Here is a 14,139-nt window from a genome sequence, read left to right on the forward strand (position 1 = left end):
TTGAAAAGCCCTTGAATTTTGAGTTGAGTCAAATTGTGTATATTTCTATCATTAACCCCATTGACAAATATTAACTATCTTTATTGATTTCATAGTTCAGAAGTTAGGTACATGTGTATTCTGTCAGACTAATATCATTGAAAAGTCCTTGAATTTCAAAGCCCAGAGTCCTTGAAAAGTATTTGGATTTTTGAGGCAAAGTGCTGTATGAACCCTGTGATTTATTTTAGATATGAAGAGTTTGTGAAACCACACAGAAGATTGTCAGCTACTGAAAGGAAAAATGTGCCCGTCTGGTATGCTTTACAAATGAAAAAACTGGCAAAGAAAGGACAGGTACCGTTTAATTTATATTCCTTCAACCATGTTATCCCATTTTTCCATGTGAAAGATTATCTTCAGGTGTCTGTAGCATGTTAGTGATGAATTCTTCAAGAGCTTTAAGAATCATTAAAAGGATCAGAAAGAGGTCTTCTAGTCTATGTTTGGATGCTTACATCTTATTTATGTCTCTCTCCAAACAGTTTTAACAGTTTCATCTTAATCCAATAAACTATAATTCATATTCACAAAGCAAAGAGTATGAACCATAAAACTAAGTTAGTGTCTATGTGAGCAAATTTTGACCTGTGATTCTGTTTCTTATAATCTAGAGTCTATCTTGTAGATTAAAGAAGCTGTTGATGTATTTGAGAAATGGATGTTAGAAAGAGATCGAGTGCTACCAGATTATTATACATTCTCTGTCTTAATCAATATATTAGCTAAAGCTGGTCTGACTGAAAAAGCTTTCCAGATATATAACAAGGTAAATCAGAGAAATTTCTAATAATTTCTTTCTGAATAAGCAAAGCAAAAGAACACTACCGGTATTTGATTTAATGTCATAGAACCATATGTTATATTCTCCGTGAGGACTGGACGTATATTATTGTTGCATTTTCTTCCCATACGCCCCAGTTTCAGCTAATATTATTGAAACCGTGTATAATATATGTAATCATAAAATGAAGATTTGAAGTTTGAATTTGATCACTCTGCTATTCTTAGAAACAGTTCTTGACCAACTGGCAATCATTTTCACAATGTCAAGTTATTACCAACTGCATCTAATACCTCTGTCTAATACCTTGACTGCAATAGCCACCTTCCCTGTATCATAGAATGCAGCAATTTGATTGGATTTTACTCCAGGGAATACATTCAATCAGGGCCCGTATTGTTAATAATGTAAACATTATGGCTTCTGATATACAACCTTTTGTAGAGGGCTCTGATTTGTTATATTTGGAAGCGTACAATCCAATGGTGCTATTGCAGTCAAGGTTTAAGATGTAGTTTATAATAGCTTGACATTGTGAAGATGACAAGCAGTATGCAATGTGGAAATATCTGACCCCTATCATTCAAATCTCTTAGTTGTTTATATGAAGAACATGTAAGGAGACATTTCATTTTTGCGATCCCATATTTTACAGATGAAGAAAATGGGCTATTATGCCAATGCTTATGTTTATTCAGCTTTATTCAATGCTTGTGCTAATTCACCATGGCAAGAAGAGGGTTTACAGAGAGCTGTGAAACTGAGGGTAACTATGAAAGAAAAAGATTGGATTCCGAATTATAAAACATCTACTGCTATGATAAAGGTAATATATAGAAATACAAAAGATCGATAAAGTATTTGCTCATCACAATTTTATTTTGATAAAATTAAACAGAAAAAGTCTTTTTGGTCTAGTATTAAATTTCATATGCTGATTTACTTATTTTTTCATTGATTTTTATCAAATCTTTATGATATTGATGCTGAGCCTTTTTGATATATTTTTGTCAGATGAACATGTTTTAACTTATGTCCCTATCGTTCCTTTTTCTAAAACAAATTTAAACTTGCATATATTCCATGTCAGGTTTGTTTTCTCATTTGAAGGCATTTGGTAAATGTGGTGATTTGCAGACCTGTTTTGAGATAATGGATGATATTTGTGTGAGATATCCAGATGAACTAGAATCAAGTTGCTTCAGTACATTATTGTCTGTTTGTATAATAGACCAACAGAAAGGATTCAAATTGGCTCTTATGGTATTATGTATTTGGTATTGTGTTTAATGCTGCCAAAGTGAACCCATACCCATTACCAAGTGACTTTACATAACATTTACGCCATACTTTTTTTCTTTATTTAACTTGAGAGTTTTGTGTATATGATGTTTATTTCATTTACATTCAGTGTTCAAAACCTATTAAATATAGGTAATCAGGAGTTATTTCTACTGCAGTAAAATGTACAATCTTCATAGGCTAAACTAGGGCAGAAGCACTTATTGTAAGAGCTTATTTTATGCTGTTGACATGCTGTTTCAAATATTCACCATCATCAAGGAAAATGCTTTGGAATTCCAAGTAGGTCAAAAAAATATATTGATATAGAAAGAGTATTTTGAAGCATAATTTTGTTTCCTTGGTATAATTCAATTTCAAGTGTAAATTCAACTCTATTTGTAGGTATGGCAAAAAATGCAAGACATGGGTGTCAAACCAAGTGGGATTGTTTACAACTTTATGCTAAAAGCTGTGCGTGACAGCCATTTTGAATTTCAGTTATCAAACTCAGAGAAATCCGATACTTTCATTGAAGAATCAGAAAATCCTTCTGAAGTATTAGAAAGTTCTGGAGAAAAATCATTAGTCCCAAGTGAGAATTCGCCAAATTTATTAATTGAAAAACATATAGATGTAGATGAATTGCTTTCCACAATTGATTTCACAAAACGTGCAAACAAGTTGGTCCTATTTGGAGGAGCAGACGCAGTTTTGCATCATATGAAAAGTAATCAAGTTCAACCAGACATCAGGATATTTTCACTGCTATTAGATTGTAGTGAACACACATTAGAAGCAGAAGATAATTTGTTAGAAATAATGAAAGACCAAAAAGTGAGGCCTGATCAAGAATTTTGTAATAGTTTGATTAGAAGAAGAGCATTACGTTGTGACAATGATAATGCAAGGGTAAGTTACATGTCCTCACACCATAGTGATAACCAGTTGCATATGGCCACGAGTTTCAAACGCAACTCTCATAACTCAGTTGCAAAACTTATCACTGCTATTCTTATTCACACCATATACAACTGGTGATCACTCTGGTATGAGGACCATTGTAGCGTTTTTAGAGTCCTCTACTTGACAAGAAAATGCCAGTGATGTAATTGTAATATGCATACTGTAATTATATAAGTTTGCATTTGATAACCCTACAAGCACATTATGAATTGCATTATTACAAACCAGTGAAAATATGTTATGCTTATGTCAAAATAGTGCTGCTTATTTTTCAGACTGTACTACAACTTATGACAGATAATCATCTTCAACCCAATATGGAAACATTAACAAATTTAGCCTTAACATGTTATCAGTTAAAAGATGGTTTACAATTGTTGAAAGATATAGAGGTATTTCATTCTGATTGCTTATTAAGGCACAGTTCAACAAATTTTCCACAAATTGAGCACTATAAAGTGTTTGAAATTAAAATTTTAACTCCCCAAACCATCTGTCCTTTTAAAATTTCAAACCTGTTAAAATCTTTTTGAATTTGTTGAAAAATGAAGTGAGCGTACATCCTTTCTAGGTGGCAAATGCCTCTGATTGGTAGCATATCTTATAGGTTAAACCATATCCCAATCTACAAATTGTTTTGTTTTAGGATCTAGACAGTGAGCCAACAATGGAAGTATTTTCTAACCTATTAAGATCCAGTGGAATGAATTTTTATTATAAAACTCAGTTGTTGATCAAAATGGAAGAATTAGACCTAAAACCAGATACAGCATTGATTATGAACATTGAAAAATATATTGAGAAAGGAAAACAACTTCTTGTCAAGCTGGTAAGTAGGGCACTGCATTCTTTACAAGTTGGAAACACAAAGCTAAGGGTTTGGGTACACGAACAATCAACCCCAACTCCAATCTTGAGTTACATGATTACTAACATTGCACATGATTTGTCGTTGATTGTTTTATTGTCTGCAAGACAGAGCATCAGCATCCAATCAGATTCATTTTTCCTTTGTATTGCATGATTGGCATGTGATTTTCGACAAGATGGAAAACAACTGACTGGAGATATTTTGTCTCCTCATGTGCCTGCAGCTCAATGGTGAAACGCACTTACCCACAGTGCAAATATTTAGTTTTTGAATAATGATGAAATCAAAAGTAGAAAGTTGATTTGTGAATGTGACAGCAAGGAAACTTAGTCTAGAAACAATAAATTATTACCTGAAAATTTTGAATTATTACAATAATTTAAGCTCTGAATCTGAGAAATGTATGGTTCCCCTTGTATCCCAATACATACTGAATCTTGGCATGATTCCCCAGCATTCCCACCTACTCAACTTATAACTGCTTGCAAACAATACTGTCATCAAAATATAACTTAAACTTATACAACAGGAGAAGCTATTCACCACATTATTTCTTAGTAGCTTAAATCTTAATACAGACTTGATTGGGTGTTTTTCTAGAAATGCTTAGTACCGTAAGATTGTTCAACCAGATTTCCCTCAGTGATGCAGGCTAGAGGGACTGGCATGTAGAAAGTTGTCCAGATGGGACAATAAACTGAGGCTGTGTTTTCATGCTAAAAGTTCTCGACAGTTGGAAATTGGAAAAGATTAGACCTCATTGCATACTTCATTAGCTCCATTAGGTGCAGAAGAGTAAGACATAACACTTGAAGAAATGCTTTTTACATTGTAGGAAAATGAAAGTTTAAGTGGTGAAAAAGATTCAAATTTACAAAGTTTGCAGACTGGCTTTGAACATTTCATGAAATATTATAAAGGATGGTTACATAGGACTAATATTGACCAACCTGAACATCCTTATCAAATATTAAGAAAGAATCAAAGTGAAAAATAAAAACTGGAGTAACAATGAAGTGCTCAAGACAGCAAGGAAACTTGAGATATACATCCTATAGAACCAGAATTGATTTTTTGACCATGTGAGGCTTACATGGGAATACTGTCTAGTCATTGGGATGGGAGTACCAGGCTTTCATGTTAAAGATTTCATGACCGTTGTAAAAATAAAGTGTAGGCAAATGCTACTTGCAGACAGCGTTATCAGCAGGATGTAAAACTCCGTTAATTTAATTTGATGTATTTTCCAGCATTATCTGAGTGAAACCTTAAACTGTTCATCTATGAATTTTATTCATAAATTTGTTGTTATTTTACAATTTCATAGCGAAAAACAAGTTAATGTGTTAAATTGTAATCCTGTTCCTTACAGCTATGTCTGGAGATACTGATATGCTTTCTGGTATTGTCAAAGGATGTTTCCTTAGAGTCTGAACTCAGGACCTCGCAAAGGCTGACTAAAAAAACCATGTTGTTGGTTTGAAGCAGATGTTGAAGATACCAAAGTCACTCAGCTAAGGAACAAGTTTATGATAACAAAGTTTATTAACAAACAATATAATGTATGTCATTCACAAAGAAGTTAATTGTTGAATTGATGAAATAATTTCTTACATCTCAAATTTTAATCCAATATTTTTGATATACTAGGTGATCATATCAATATTATTGATTATTTAATACAAATGAAAGCCTTATCTAGAATGTGTGAAGTAAACAACAAAATAAATTGAACTGAATAGTTTGAGTTGTATTTTGTTTTACCAGATGGGGGGAATATATACATATTCTTTCAATGTGATTCAAAAAATCAATATCCATTTTGAAAACATTCATATATACTATAAGCTAAAGATGTTTAATTGATAGTCTTTACAAAGACTGTTTAGTCAGACAATAACATTATGTCACTAGTATACAAAAGACCACAGTAGACTTCTTAAAGACAAAATAAGACGACTATCTTTATAAATATGAAGTCCATAATCCTACAAAAGCTGCAATAGTCTTTACAAATTCAGTATAGTGGGTGTAAAAGGTATCGACAAAATCTTCTTAATGTCTATATAATTCACATGATAAGAACTACAGAAATCAGCACCATTTAAAGGTCTGGTAAGGTGTTTATCAGGACGATGCTACTTGAGATAAAGGATCTTGTAAATATTCTGCCAATGCTGCAAGCTGAAAAAGATAGTGTATGGATCTGCAAATGAGCTCAAAATTTTGCCAATAATTTTATGCCTGGTATTAAGAATCCAATTCCAAACATGATTTTGAATGCTTAATGGGAAGGATAAAGCCTGAGAATTTAATGGTTTTCACCAATTTCATTTTTCAAGTTGGTGTTTGGTATCAGTAAAAGTCACATCAAAGAAGGCCATTAATTATATCTGTAACTATTGGTAGTCAAATTGAGCATGAGCAGCATTTACAAATAAATAACTGCAATATACTAATTCTAATGAACTTTACCTTAGCTTTTAGCATTCCAAATCCAACACTTTCTTTTGTACACATGCATAATAATAAATTTGCAACTTTAGTTATACCAAGTTTACCTTCCTGAAAAGAGAGAACAGTTTTAAACATGATTTCCAAGTACACCATTGAAGCAAAGAGACCAACAAAGTTTTCCAATTTTTTTAAATATGTGAATGAATATTAAAAATGCATTACGATAATATAATAACAAGAATTGGTACCCTTCAGTCCATTCTATGTTATAATATTTGAACATATTAACTTCTACAAAACCAGAAATAGGTTTAACATTGTCATCAATCATACTTACATTACATTCTGTTAAAATACAATTTAGATTGGGGTCTCCTAAACCTTGTGTGCCAGCTTTAGTATAAGCAATCCATATATTACTAGCTATGGCTGAAACAACAGAGGCATCTTTATCACCATATCCAGAATAAGCCAACAATGCTCCTTCGTTATTTAATAATCTACAAGGAAAATAAATGCTTTAAGTATGACATTCTGACGGAGACAAAATTTCTAATGGATTTTCATGCCTGGGCCCTTTTGCAAGACATCCAGTGACTTTTGTGATTGTCTGCTGAATATATCATTATTCCACACACAAATAAATAAGCATGGAGAAGACAAAACAGCTCCAGAAGAATGACACATAAAAACAGATTCAGGTCAGGTCCAGGACAATGTAAAGACAATTAAAACGGGTGAATAAACTGTGCAGGGCAGAGAGAGAGTCTTGAAGTTGAGAGGGGGGAGGAAAATTGCAGAAAATTATAATAGGCCTAAATCTTCCTTTTTTTTCTTCACCACTTACACCAGTCTCTACTGTTTGTGAAAGGCTTTGATTTCAAACTTACAATGTACTGCCGACGCCACCAGTGTTTGCTTGACTAAGCACCTGGGTCAGTACCTTAGGCTTCAACATTTTAAGGAATTTCAGATTTAATTTTTTTTATAAATAAAAACACAATTTCTTTTCGACTGCTTTACTTCCGATCACATGACTGTGTAGGTGATGACTAAGATTTGAGATTCTGATTGGCTAAAATTCAGAAAATGATTTCGATCTCTATTAACCAGACGCTTCATGTCAAAAAAAATAAATCTAGGTCTTGATAAACGGGACTCTGCTAATGTAGGCCAGTGTGAAAGTATAACGTTTTGAGAATGGCAGAATTTACTAAGAAAGTTCCTGAAGATGTCGTGGAATACACCATTTATCCCCCACTTCCAGGAGATTTGGAAAAAGAACATCTGAAGATACTTCTCGATGACCTGTTAGAAGTTTATTTAACACAGCTGAGTCCAGAAATAATAAATTACTTGTGGCAGAAAGATCCATTTGAGTTGCATGCTGTCTTGGGAAAAGGTATGGAATCATTTTCTGATTTTCTGATTTATAAATCTTAGTGTTTTTGGATAATCTGCATGATAGAAAGGAGTGTTATGTCATATGTACCTTATTGAAATGAGTCACAACATGAATTTGTCACAGATTTCAATGTTTGTTTTATATGAATTAAATGATGATTTATATCCATTCGAATGAGTCTTGTCAGATAAGAGGCAATAATCATATCCATCATATTTGGATAACTTAGCTGTATTTAGATCTATTGGAGGGTAAAATGGTCACCAATCATATTAATGTCATTTAAAAAGCTAGTCTAGACTAAAAATATCACATTGTTGTACAATATGCTAGTTTGTCTATTTGTAGTAGGCCAATATGAAAATTATTCTCTATTGAATTTGACTTATTGCCCTCAACTAAACATGATATTAAATGGCATTTATATTTTGATGACATATTATGAATAATAATGTCCTCTGACTTGTTCCACTGACCCACTTTGGTGTTTTGAATTTCAAACTGTTTGTAAACAACCTGTATTGATCATTATTTTTTATCAAGTCTTGTGCACCGTTTTATTTAAATCTGATGTCATTATTGGTATGTGGCTCTAGTGGTGTCTCACTAGTGAGACCATGACATCATCTTAGGATTGTTAGGCCTAGCTTAATCTAGATAATCTGTCTGATGACTTTCCTTAAAACTTTCCTTATTGAATTGGTTCAAATTCAAATTTGATGTCATCTAACAACTTTGGCCATATTTTCATGAGAGCATCTATAATAAATGAATTTTTATTTAATTTATTTTTTCACCATATTAAATTTTAACAATTCTTTTGTTAAAATGCTGGTTATCCTTTTTTTGTCACTTTTGTTTTCTTCATCCTAAAGGTATTGTAAAGAAATTTCAAAATTGTGTATGTGTATCGGGGACACTGATAGTGTCAATATGCACTATTACAATTTTCAATCTTCAATCAGACTTCTGTGGTTCCAGCATTTCTAATAAAATAGACCTGATTGAAAATTGTAATGATACTTATTGATGCTATCAGTGCCCCCAACAAAATTTTAAACAATCCCTTTTTAAGGATAAGCTTATTGTTTTGTTTATATTGTCTTTGTTCATCAGTTTTAAGTTTATACGTTTTAAATAAATTTAGGTTTAAAAAACTTGGCAAATAGTTTGAACTGCACCTGTTATGGATGGTATTTGTTAAAAATGCACCTAAAACATATGTTATACTAAGAAGTTTTGGCAAAACACCAGTGAATGTAATTGGATGACTTCATTATCTACTTGTTCCCTGGCTCAGGGTCAGAAGATACAAATATGTAACCTGCATTATGTTTTGTGGTACATGTAAGATTACAGGTGTAAATAGCTAATAGTACGATACTCTAGCTATTTTGGTGTAATAAAAATGTTTGAATTATAATGTATTTCTGCTGAGAAAGCCTAATTGGAAGTAAAATGTTTAGGGATTCTATTTACAAATAGACACATAGAACTAAGTATATATATGCAGCCAATAAAAAATACTTGTACATGATGTTTCTTAAAGAATCGACCGATCATGTAGGGCATAGTGTTAACGGTTTTTGGCTATTTCTATTATGAAATTTAGAAAGACATAGTTTCATATGCCGGCACATGATAATTTAACATTGTCATGATATATGTGCATTTTTCCATGTCCTATACAACAAATAAAATTAATTACCAAATGTAGCTGTCTCTTGTCTCCCTAGGGCCAACAAGATATTGATTTTTTTTATTAATATTGTGTAGTCTAGTATTTTTTTCAATATTTTTTGTAGACAGAGTACCCCTTGTATTATGAACTAACTTCATTTGGTTATATTATAACTTTTTCAAAAAATTGTTATTTTTGAAAAAAATTCAGCAGAATATTCAGTTTTCAAGGCTTTGTTGTATATTGGAAGAACAAATCCCATTGACGCCATTTCAGTTTATGGTGCCTTAAAACTTGTTTAAACAATAACATTAATATGTAGAGATAAGGTCATCACCTTGAGAGCAAAAATCAAGTAACCTTCAGCTACTATGTCAATTTGATATATTGAATCAATTATTTATATATAGTTTGACATTTACGAAAATACAAATTGATTATTAAAAGGACAGTCCTGTTTCGACTCTCAGTGGCAATTAGTGCTCAAAAGAGTTAGATATTAAAGGGATTGTAAAGAGGTTTTCACATTTTTTTATGTTTATAGGGGACACTGATAGCATCAATTTCTACCATATCAATTTTCAATCAGACATCTGTGTTTGATGATTTCACTAAAAGCTAAGGGCATCATGTGATATAAAGCATATTTTGCTATTATTGATGTCATCAAACGTTTATTTTTTGTGAAATTGCAGGAACGCAGATGTGTGACTGAAAATTAGAATGGTGCTATCACTGTCCCTGATACACATAAAAAATTTAGAAAAACTCTTTCAATCCCTTTAAAACCATCCTTTGTATTGGCAACATTTATGTCGTCTATAAAATTACATCACTTCGATTCTTGTTGTGCAGACATTAGTCTTAGGTAGACCAGAAAACTTCTTGAATTTTTTTGATATAACAAAAATATCAACTGAGGGAGTAAGCTTTATAATTGTAAAAAGAACCTCTTTGTTATTGACTTTTTAAAAATTAATCTGATTTTGTCTAGGCTCGTATATTTGTCAGTTGTCACACTATGAATAATTGTGTTACCTAGAAATTAAATGGAAGTGGTACACTTGTTTATATGATAGGTCACAGTGTTCCGCTGTAGAGAAATTACTGAAATATCAGTTATAAACAATTACTTCAGTTGGAGTTTGTTTTTATCTATGATATATTTGATTTAAGGAAGTTGAGATCAATCTATACTGTTTTTTGAGGAAATAACACTGTTCAATATTAGATAACTCTTAGGAGGATAGTTTTGTAAGGGTATGCATTGCTAGCTGATAAGGCTCTATTTCAAATGTTTCAAAATAATGCATTCCAAAAATTTGTCTTCACATGAATCTACAATTTCAGATGCAGACTTATGATGTTTAACTATAAATATCATGACAAAGTTTTCTGTATCTTTAAAGGGACAGGGCACCATTTTGGGGGGTTGATTCGAGTCTGGAAAATATGTTAATACTCGTCAGCAGTACTGGACATTACGAAAATTGCATAATTCATTCAACATTATCTTGAACTAGGAATTTTACTCACTATTTCTATATATGCCTTTTCTCTACATGGCAGAGTATCTTAAAATGTCATCTTAACATTCAAACGTTTGGATTTGAAGGCTCAAATTTCGACGGTGAGCTGTGAACATTTTACCGATTGGCTTAGCTAAAAAATAACTGTTTCTGAGATTAAAGTATGATTGTTCAAATAGAATGGACAACCTGTCCCTTTAATGTGCAGATCTGTTTGTAAAAGTAGTTTACATATAAGACTATATGACCACTGATTGACCCTAAGATTAACTCTGTTATTTTATAGGAGATGAACCAGGTTGTTTACAAGGTCAGACTAATTATGGTGATAATATAGATGATGAGTGGTTTATTGTTTACTTATTGTTTCAATTAACTAAAGCTTGTCCTGGACTTGTTGCTAGGTAAGTACCATCATCTAAAAATAGAACATATTTCTACTGTGGGCTACTTTTCTATCAGTAACCACGGTAATAAATATGGAGTAGTATTTGTGATGTCGGGCGTAAGCTTATTCTAATTCGTTCATGTGTTGTTCTCTGAATGCGATGACATTTCATTTGTCGATTTGAACACTAGTCATGATGTATAAGGATTTATCAGTTAATTAATAGGAACTCGATTCAAAAGCTAAATTAAATGACTGGTACACGATCTACTTTCTACTAAGTTCTACATGAAATAATGAGTTTACATGAGTGCAGAGAAATCCTCATACATAAGATATTTGTATTTGTCAATAAAAGATTCTTGTTGATTTTAAGATCCGAATGGGATATTTAACATGACTTCCAATGGACTTCCAGTCTTCTTACTTTAATCTCAAAGATTCCATCTTCAACTCATCAAAATTTAAAAATCTATTTTATCATGAAGTTCTGTTAAGTTTACAAGGATTTATAGTGGTACCCTCACAATTGATACTGTCAAAAGATATACTGGTATTGATAAACTGTCATTGTATATTTCAGTATACATGATAATGATGGAGAGTTTATATTAATAGAGGCAGCTGAAGTATTACCCAAATGGTTAGATCCAGATACTGCTGAAAACAGAGTAAGTTTGTTTACCCTTTGAATCCTGAGTTTAAATAAAATATAACGCCATATACCCTGAATTGTATGACATCACTTAGCAACGGCCGGTATACCGGCTGCTCGGGTATATATTGAGTGGCCGATATATTGGTCGCTAGGGTTGAAAGGGTTGATATTGTTCTGTTGCTTTTTATTGCTAGTCATGCAAACAAGCATTACTTGCTGATAATGAGCTCTTGACCATCAGAAGAGAAAGGCTTTCATTTCATATTTGTATTTTTTTATTTAGATATTTATATACAATGGAGAACTACATATTATACCTATACCTGAGAACGCCAATGAGATGTCAGATTTACCATTATTTACACCTAGTGTACCAGACGCTGTCAATATAGTCAGAGAACATGAACATTTAACTAAAGCTAAACCAGAAATACAAAATGCCATCATGAAAAAACTACAAACGTAAACATTCAGCTTTCTCTTTGTCAATTTGTTAGAAATGTAGAACTTTTTTTTTCGTTTTTATCTGCAGGGTTACAAAGTGGACATCCTTCCATTAAAGGTGTTCTGTAGACTTTTTTACTCCATAGCAACAAAATGTCATATTTGGAGTTGTATATTACCAATATGAACTCCAAAAGAGCAAATCAATTAGTAAACAAAACCTAAAAATGTTGATAACTGAACTTTAAGCTGTCTGTAAATAGTTTCTTTTTCTTTTTTGCAGATTTCCAGAAAAAGCTAGTCAGAATTTACATTATGCAAATTGTTACATTCCTACCTCAGTTGCTAGTGTTTTAGAACAGAATCCTAGTCTAGTAGCACCAGCTGTTGAAGCTTTTTATTATAGAGATCCTGTAGACTTGAAGGTTAGTTGTTACTCTAACTTGATTAAGAGGTATGTTAACTGGTCATAAGTCCTTGAAATGAACTATTTTTATATTTGCCAAGGATGATGTCTTCAAAACTAGTTAGAACTCTTAATCCCATATTGAAAGGAGAATATAGAACCAAGTATGTCCTCAAGGATTTAAAAATCAGATGACTGTGTTTTAACAAAAAAAATGAAACTACTCAACTTTGATATTTCAGGCATGTCGATCAATGAAAAATTTCCCTCAAGAAGACATGGTGATTTATCGGGTAAGCTTTACGGTTTTTACAAATTTTGAAATATTTACTTGTAATAAGGATACTAGATACATCAGGTCATTAAAGCTGTAATCTTTGCGAATTGGTTGACAATAATGGTGTTACGTTATTTTTACATTTTAACATCAATTTTTATTTTAATTGTTTTCCAGGTTAAGTTTACAAGGTTTATGTATGCTCAGTTATTACAACAAGATTTTCAGCCAGATAGACGTAGTGGTTGGACATTACCTAGTAAAACTAATTCACAATTTAAACAAGATGATATCGGTTTAAAATTGGTAAGCAGCTTCTTTAGGTTTCAAGTTTTTCTTTTAATTTCATGACAGCACAAAACCACTTTAGTCTTTTTTAATGTTAATCAGCATTAAAGGCATAAAGTTGTCTACTCTTGACTGTATTTTAATAAATACGTAAGTGATGATAGTCCCAATATTCATTCCCTTAATATTTACATTTCTACTATCACTCCCTTCAATAAACAAGTTAGCCAAAGCGGCGTTTATTTTCCAATAACTGTAGTTTGTCACGTGACAATAAGGCGTATGAATACATCGAAAATGAAAACAAGGATTGACCCAAGTTTTATACCTAGAGTCTAATTTAATTTTACAATATATTTAAATTTACAATTGTTCTTAATATTTCAATGGAATATTAAATATTTGATAATTCTATCATCCAAATAAGACTGTCTATTTATAGAACTATATTGTTAGGGGCAGGTCGGTGAACTTGATTGACAGATATCGGTGAATCGGTTTCGGGTATTTGAACAATTAAAAAATAGAACATTTTAGCGTATTTTATCACAAAAGATAAACCAATGTAAATATAAGGAATGAATGTTGAACTTGTTATTGTTATGGGGAAATAAACGCTGGTTTATCATGTGACAAGATGTATTGAAGGGAGTGATAGTAGAAAT

The 14,139-nt window shown here is 32.0% G+C and overlaps 3 protein-coding genes across 3 annotated transcripts in view; 2 read left to right on the top strand and 1 right to left on the bottom strand.

Annotated features, from left to right (window-relative positions):
• Positions 1-234: 234 nt before the first annotated feature.
• On the top strand, positions 235-3,462 carry LOTGIDRAFT_63492 (hypothetical protein; the record flags this gene model as incomplete). The annotated part of the gene is made up of 6 exons (XM_009056958.1): positions 235-336; positions 668-808; positions 1,479-1,649; positions 1,934-2,086; positions 2,510-3,016; positions 3,346-3,462. Coding segments are annotated over 6 exons (1,191 nt in total), but the record flags the coding sequence as incomplete, so codon positions are not given.
• Positions 3,463-3,817: 355 nt separating this feature from the next.
• On the bottom strand, positions 3,818-7,415 carry LOTGIDRAFT_205447 (hypothetical protein). The gene is made up of 5 exons (XM_009056959.1): positions 7,289-7,415; positions 6,736-6,898; positions 6,417-6,506; positions 4,777-6,125; positions 3,818-3,899 (listed from the first exon to the last, which is right to left on the bottom strand). The coding sequence occupies exons 1-4, from the start codon at positions 7,354-7,356 to the stop codon at positions 6,069-6,071; spliced, it is 378 nt and encodes a 125-aa protein (XP_009055207.1). The 5' UTR covers positions 7,357-7,415; the 3' UTR covers positions 3,818-3,899; positions 4,777-6,068.
• A 183-nt stretch (positions 7,416-7,598) lies between these two features.
• Positions 7,599-14,139, top strand: part of LOTGIDRAFT_145160 (hypothetical protein) — a gene marked incomplete at both ends in the record, with an annotated part of 42,049 nt that continues 35,508 nt past the window's right edge. Inside the window, 7 exons of the mRNA XM_009056960.1 lie at positions 7,599-7,800; positions 11,300-11,417; positions 11,985-12,072; positions 12,343-12,521; positions 12,787-12,928; positions 13,152-13,202; positions 13,364-13,492. Coding sequence (XP_009055208.1) covers positions 7,599-7,800; positions 11,300-11,417; positions 11,985-12,072; positions 12,343-12,521; positions 12,787-12,928; positions 13,152-13,202; positions 13,364-13,492 — 909 coding nt within the window. The remainder of the gene's footprint in view (positions 7,801-11,299; positions 11,418-11,984; positions 12,073-12,342; positions 12,522-12,786; positions 12,929-13,151; positions 13,203-13,363; positions 13,493-14,139) is intronic.

This window comes from Lottia gigantea, assembly GCF_000327385.1.
Source record: "Lottia gigantea unplaced genomic scaffold LOTGIsca_293, whole genome shotgun sequence".
NCBI classification, from domain to species: Eukaryota; Metazoa; Mollusca; class Gastropoda; family Lottiidae; genus Lottia; species Lottia gigantea.